At 42.0% G+C, this 7,165-nt stretch overlaps 1 protein-coding gene across 1 annotated transcript; it reads left to right on the forward strand.

The window, feature by feature from the left end:
- The first annotated feature begins 340 nt into the window (after window positions 1-340).
- Window positions 341-3,671, forward strand: RAN (RAN, member RAS oncogene family). The gene is made up of 6 exons (XM_004385009.2): window positions 341-433; window positions 939-1,023; window positions 1,105-1,230; window positions 2,651-2,838; window positions 3,021-3,191; window positions 3,291-3,671. Exons 1-6 carry the CDS (start codon window positions 341-343, stop codon window positions 3,333-3,335), a joined length of 708 nt encoding a protein of 235 aa, XP_004385066.2. The 3' UTR covers window positions 3,336-3,671.
- The last annotated feature ends 3,494 nt before the right edge of the window (window positions 3,672-7,165 follow it).

A 7,165-nucleotide genomic window follows, 5' to 3' on the forward strand; every position in this document is an offset into this window, starting at 1 on the left:
GGGCGGGCGACCGCCCTCTTGGCGCGCTTTGCTTCCCGCAGACCCGGGGCCGGGGTCCTTGCGCTTCTGTCGAGCTCCGGGCGGGCAGCGGGGCTCCGGGGCGGCCTCCGGGGGTGCAGACCGCGCCGCGGCCTTCCCGGCGGCACCGTGACCAGGCGCTTTCGGCCGCGCCCAGCTCTGGGCCCACCAGGCCCAGCCGGGCGTCTCAGGCGTGGGGAAGGGCCGTCATGGCGTCCGTGCACCGCCGCCCTCGCCGTCCGCCCGCGGGATGAATGGGCAGCGGCCTTTGTGGTCGCGGCGGCACGTGGAGCGTCCGGGGAGGCTGGGAGCGGGGCCGGCCATGTGGCGCCCGCCGGCCGCGTCACGCAGTCCGCCCTTCCTTTGCAGGACCATCACGATGGCTGCCCAAGGAGAACCCCAAGTCCAGTTTAAAGTACGTGGTGGGCCCTCTGGGTTGGTGCTGTCCGTGGGGCGGGCAGGAGGGGCCCGGGGGAAAGGTGCTAGTCCGGAGGAGACGGCTCTCGTTAGACAAGGTTACTCAGTCACTGCCAACGTTTGCTGACCGTCCGCTTTGTGTGTGCTGATAGTGCGTGAGGTCCTTTAATTCTCTCCATAACGAGGGGGGTGTCGGCCGTGTTTTACAGATGAGGAAACTTAATACTGCTGACCGCCGTGGGGGTTACATAATTGTTAAAAAAGACATGCTGCCTCCAAGGAGTTGACCGTCATTTGAGTGGAAGGGGAGAACATTATATGAAAGTTGTGCTCGTGTGTGGTTTGCTTACATCACTTAGATGTAACGAGACCACGTAATAGCTAAGTGTACCTATCAGTTTCTCAGTTAAAATGGTGTCCAGAGAATTTTAAGAACTATGTGATTCCAGGTTTGTGAAACATGTTTTGAGTTGGTTTTTTGAAGGAAAATTGTATCCCAACAGCTCGTATTGGTTGGTGATGGTGGTACTGGAAAAACTACGTTTGTGAAACGTCATCTGACTGGTGAATTTGAGAAGAAGTATGTAGGTATGTGGCGGGAGAGAAGGGTCTGGAAATTTTTATGAGGTGGATAAATTCAGTGACTAATCTGAAATGTTTGTGTTTCAGCCACCTTGGGTGTTGAGGTCCATCCTCTTGTGTTCCATACTAACAGAGGACCGATTAAATTCAACGTGTGGGATACAGCTGGTCAGGAAAAATTTGGAGGACTGAGAGATGGCTATTATATCCAAGGTAGGTGTCTCATTTGTGACTTGAGTGGTTTGGGAGAGGATTTGTACTTCAGTCTCAAAGGTCTAGTCCACCAAATATTTGCTTAATTCTGGGTGTACTGGGAATTATATAATTTTTAAGTTGAAAAAGACATGCTGCCCACAGGGAGCTTACTGTTGTTTTGGGTGGGGGGGGGAGAGGAACTACAGAAGTTGTTCTATGTTGTTTGATTCCATACTTTGTCATGCTAGGCGTTGTTTTGAAAAAGAAAAAATTATGACTTACAGTGAGGCTCAAAATTTAAAAGCAGTAACAATAAGCAGCGGACAAGCTGTCGCAACTTATTTGGTACATCTTGGTGGTTATCAAGGATTATTTCTTGTCCGTTTCATTAAAGTCACTTTGACCAGATCTTAAGATCAGAGGAGCTGGGTTCTCAATCTTACAAATGTGGTATAAGAACAACTAATTTCTTCTTCATGCCAATTTTTACAGAATACTTTTTTTCAGAGTGGTTAGGAACTGTAAAGGAAATAAATGCTCATTGTAGCACCAAGCAAAACAAAGATGAATAAAGAAAATACTCATTTTTTCCTGAAATCTCACTTTCCTCATGCAGAATTATTTGGAATCCTTTTATGCCTCTGGCTTTGAAAATGTAGAAATGAACCCAAAAGGGTTTGTTTTTAAAAAAAAAAAAAAAAAAAAATTATATCATGCTATAACTACTTCGTAGTTTGTTGTGTTTTTAACTATATCATGACCATCCCTGCAGGTCAATATGTAGACTTACCTGAGGTTTTTGAAATAGAGGTATAATATACAGTAAATTTAATGAGGTTTTTTTTTGTTTGTTTGTTTGAATAGGAATTTCCAGGTTCTGTGCTAGACCCTCAGAATATAGAAGGGGGCTTCTCTAGGATGCTGTTTTATTCTTTATCTACTTTGGATACTTTTTTTGGGATGAGGCAGTGCTAATGAAGTATTTGTGGATGGTAGTATAGGAGAAGAGATTTATACAGTGACTAACTTAGTCTTTCAAGCTGTGTTAAAAAAAATGCAAAGGAGCCCAAAAGCAAGAAGGCAGTAAGGGACAGGAACTGGATGAATGGACATGGAATCCGGAGTGGAAAGGGGGAGCGTGCTGTCATATTGTGGGGATTGCAACCAATGTCACAATACGTGTATAAATTTCTGAATAAGAAATTAACTTGAGCTGTAAACTTTCACTTAAAGCACAGTAAAATTTAAAAAAATGAATTTTAAGCAATACCATTATAGTTTAAGATTTTCAGAATTGGAGGAGCATTTGAAATTGAGAGCTCTAGATGACCCAGAGCAGGCCTGAGGTGACACTAATTCTAGTCCATAGCCCTTACCATTTCTCGTCTGTGTAGTAAACTCCTAGGTGTATACTAATCATTACAAATTTTCCTTGCAGCCCAGTGTGCCATTATAATGTTTGATGTAACATCGAGAGTTACTTATAAGAACGTGCCTAACTGGCATAGGGATCTGGTTCGAGTATGTGAAAACATCCCCATTGTGTTGTGTGGCAACAAAGTGGACATTAAGGACAGGAAAGTTAAGGCAAAATCCATTGTCTTCCACCGAAAGAAGAATCTTCAGGTATGTTTCTTAATTTACAAAGTTATGATTGTTAGGTAAAATTGTACATAGGTCTGTGACACTGATTTATAAATGCCTTTTTTATGTATGGATTGAAAATTTTTTTTGTAGCTTGGAATGTCCCCTGAGTAATTGTTTTAGTAACTGTTTTAAAAACACTAATTTTACTTTTTTTTAAACAGTACTATGACATTTCTGCCAAAAGTAACTACAACTTTGAAAAGCCCTTCCTTTGGCTTGCTAGAAAACTAATTGGAGACCCTAACTTGGAGTTTGTTGCCATGCCTGCTCTTGCCCCACCAGAGGTTGTCATGGACCCGGCTTTGGCAGCACAATATGAGCATGATTTAGAGGTATCACGTTAAAATTTCCATTAATGCGCTTAGATTTGGCATGTTACTTTCCTCACGATTTCAGTCTGACCTTATTAACCTCTTACTCTCTTTCTCTAGGTCGCGCAGACAACTGCTCTCCCGGATGAGGATGATGACCTGTGAGAGAGCGAAACTGGAGCCCAGCGTCAGAAGTCTAGTTTTATAGGCAACTGTCCTGTGATGTCAGTGGTGCAGCGTGTTTGCCACTTTAGCTATATAATAATCTTTGGGATGCTGAAGGAGATGAATGGGCTTCGGAGTGAATGTGGCAGTTAAAAAAACCTTCATTTTTTTTGGACCTGCATATTTAGCTGTTTTGGAACGCAGTTGTTTCCTTCTTGAGTTTCAAATATAAGACTGCTACAGTCACATCACAATATTCAGTGGTGAAATCTTGTTTGTTCCTGTCATTCCCATTCCTTTTCGTTTAGAACCAGAATAAAGTTGTATTTCAAATAACCTAAGCAAGTGAACTCATCCCTTGTTTCTAAGATTTTAAAACCATTACATGGGAATTTGTGCCAGGTTACTGTTTAAAAAGCCTGTGTTATTACCACTCAGAAACCTGTTAGGTTAATTACTGTCTTCATATACTTTTTAAATTTGTTTTTTGTACATTTGAATCTTCACACAAGCTGGCTGGATATGACAAGAAATGAAATGTAAATGTCAGTGCAGTTAAGCTAATGTCCATCCACCTTCATTTTGGCAAAATAGTATCACCTATTGAAAAGCTTGTTAAAGGTTTGTATGTGAGTTGTCCGTAAAGATGGTACGTGGTTTGGCTATATCAGACGTTTTAAGGATTATAGTTGCTCTTACGGCAAAGGTAACCCGGTTTTAATGTAGAGCTCAAAGTTGGATAGTCGCACAGTTGACAGCAGGAATGTGAGGGAAGTCTCGTGTTAAATGAGTGCATGTTTTGTACTACTTTGTTTTAATGTTAAATGTTTGGTGAAAAATTGATATCTAGGGAGAAGTTTCATGTTAACCTGCTGGCTTCAGGTACTCTGAAGCTGTAAAGATGTCTCGATTGAGGATTCCCGCTGGTCACACTACAGCTTTTGATTATTTTTCCCCCAAAGGATTTTTGTTGGCAGTACAAGTAAAGGACACAAAGACAAAATAAGATGAAAAAGTAGAGATCAGAATGGACTTCCTGGTAATGTGAAGTTGAGACTGCAAACTGCATAGTTTTTAGCAGTTTAAACGTTAACGTTTGCATCGTGTCCACACTGAGTAGGAATTAGGTCTGTCTTGTCCAAGAGTTTGGCCCCGTCGACACTGTACTGGGGGAAGTAAGAACCTTCAAGAGCTAGTCCAGTTTGCCAAGGTTATCCCAAGATGTCCACTTATCTTTAGATGATTACTTTCCTGATTTAAAAGAAGGAAAGAAACCGCTGAAGACAGAAGAAAGATAGAAATAAAAGGGTGAAATTCAACAAGCAGGTATAGATACGTGACTTCTTCACTTAAAAGTCTGCGCTGTAGATGTGCTGTATTCAGGATAAGAGTTCAGTAACCTGAAACCTGTGAAAAGTTTCATCCCATAATGAAGCTGTTTGTTCAGACCCTTTGAATCTAATGTGTAAATGTGTGTGACTTCATAAAGAGTGCAAGTATAGCACTTGACATTCTGACTCTTGTGTAACAAGCTGCTTTACTTACTGTTAGCCATGGGGCAGGGGAGGCTTTACAAGTCAGTAGATGAAAAATGCTCAAAAATTTATTGCTTCTGTTTTGCTTAGGTTCTCTGAATCGTCTCTGGAGTATTTGAATACTATAGGAAATAATGAACAGTTAGCAAAGATTTTTTGGGCCATTCATTTCTATCCAGTTTATATAAGTGGTAAAAGTTTGCCTTGAATTATATATTTGGGGATCTGGTATCTACTGGGGAAAGCCTTACACATCATTGGTCAAACTGCAAACTAGGAAATAGGTTTTTAGAGCCAAAAAACTAAGAAAAAGCGTAGTTAATGCGGCTTATTCAGGTAGGGTTATTGGTGAGGTTAGTAGGATAAAACACTTGAAAAGCAGTTTTGTTTTCAATTTGTGCCATACAGATCTTCCCAGAACTCACAAAGGAGGCATTCATCTGTCAGGAGTGTTTTATTTTTTTTAATTCTGCAGATTGGGTTCTAGGTCATATCAATGTCTACATGAAATGTCTAGGAAAGAACAGAAATTTCCAAAAGTACATTAAACTTTCAGAGGACTGACTCCTTGGCTGATGGTACATCTGAAGAAGTAACTCGAGTTACTGATTTCTTCTGTAAAACTGCATAGTGATACATCTAGGACCATACTGGGGCTTCAGGTGTCTCGCCTAACAGTGATTTGGAATTGTAGTCTCTTAGGCAACTTGGAAGAGCACGAAATAAATACGTTGGGCAGGCACTGTCCTAGAAATGTGACGTTGTTCATCTTCCTTAATCTCTCCAGCGTCTTTTAATCAAGCTTCAAGCTGTGTTGGGAAGATAAAACGTACCTAACCCGTTAAACCTTACCATTAGTTAAGGGTGTAGAGTCACATTCAAAAAGCAGATGTGGTCATGTCTAGGATTGCTTCCATGGCCTTGTGAGTGTAGGGCTCTGCTGCTTTCTGGACCTGGGGCGCCATGATTTACTTGGGCATCTCACAGCACCTTTACACTTTCCAGAATGTTCCTTCCCCTTTGCAGAAGTAAACCCTGCCACTTCATGCGTCTTTTAGATCTCACACACTGGTTTTTACCTTATCTGGGTCAAGGTTGCTATGACATCACCGAGTCTCAGAGCCCTAGTCAAGGTGGCAGTTTAATAGTCTGTGAGTGTCTTGTTCACTAGTCTGATCACCATGAGGGCAACAGTTGTGTCTGTTTTTGGTCCTCATGTCCCCCTTACTAGATTTCCAGTGGGAACCCTGAGAAGGAGAAAATTTGGGGTTTGAAGATGGAGTATAGGGTGAGGAGAGGCAGAGAAGAGTTTATTACACTGTTAACGCCTTCTGCCATTTTAAAGTCACCATGGCACCTCCTTCCTGGAGTCTAATTTACTATGTTTTGTCCATCTAACCCAGCTTGTTTTCTTTAGGGTACAGGAGCAGGGGGAAGAGTGGACAATCGGGAAGCTTGTCAGATTCAACTCACTGAATTAAAACTTCTGTTAGTAGATGTGGGGTCTGTCACGTTTAGGTTTAGCCTTAGGAACAGGAAGAGGCACATTGATTGAAATGCCCGCCTTTAAAAAGCAAACTAAACCATGCCATATAAGTTGTTCTTTGATGATGCCGACAGTTTGTTCATTCCATACGTGTTGAGCTATGTGCTGGGGATGTAATGATGAGCAACAGCTTTGCTCGTGAGGCTTTTATCCAGGGAGATAGAAGTGAAGGTGATGACTGGTGAGTGCTAAAATGGAAAAGTGTCCAGTGCTTGGGACACATGGCAGCAATCTGAGGGATTAGAGAGGCGGGGGGAGGAAGGATGTGAACTGGGATAAGAGGTCTAGATAAGGCATAGAGGAGAAAAGGATTGAAGAAAAGGGAGCAAAAGATGTGGGCAAAGGCCCTGAGGTAGAGAATATGACTGGAGAAGTGGAGGCAGTGACAAGGTAGGTGGAGAGACTCATACAGGTTGTTTTATTTTTTTCATTAAAAGCTAATTTACCGATTCGATATTTAGAGCACAATGGGAAGCTATTGAAAGGTCAGAGTAGCTTTTTTTTTTTTCTTTTTTTGTTTATTGTACTTGAGATAAGGTTTACAGAGCAAATTACTTCTCATTAAACAACACATAGATTGTTTTGCGACATTAGTTGACAACCCCGTGACGTGTCAATACTCTCCTCGACCTTGGGATCCCCATTATCAGCTTTCTTGTCCCCTCCTGCCTTCTCGTCTTTCCCCTGGGCTGGGGTGTCCATTTAGTCTTGTTTTGTTTTACAGGCTTGTTTAATGTTTGACTGAAGGT

The sequence above is a fragment of the Trichechus manatus genome, unplaced genomic scaffold (genome assembly GCF_000243295.1).
Source record: "Trichechus manatus latirostris isolate Lorelei unplaced genomic scaffold, TriManLat1.0 scaffold00131, whole genome shotgun sequence".
In the NCBI taxonomy this organism is placed as follows: domain Eukaryota; kingdom Metazoa; phylum Chordata; class Mammalia; order Sirenia; family Trichechidae; genus Trichechus; species Trichechus manatus.

Excerpts from the sequence above, each read along its gene's own strand:
- RAN (XM_004385009.2), top strand. The coding sequence starts at position 341 with ATGTGGCGCCCGCCGGCCGCGTCACGCAGTCCGCCCTTCCTTTGCAGG. Across the intron at positions 434-938 it reads AACCCCAAGTCCAGTTTAAA|CTCGTATTGGTTGGTGATGG; the intron begins GTACGTGGTGGG and ends GTATCCCAACAG. Across the intron at positions 2,839-3,020 it reads ACCGAAAGAAGAATCTTCAG|TACTATGACATTTCTGCCAA; the intron begins GTATGTTTCTTA and ends TTTTTTAAACAG.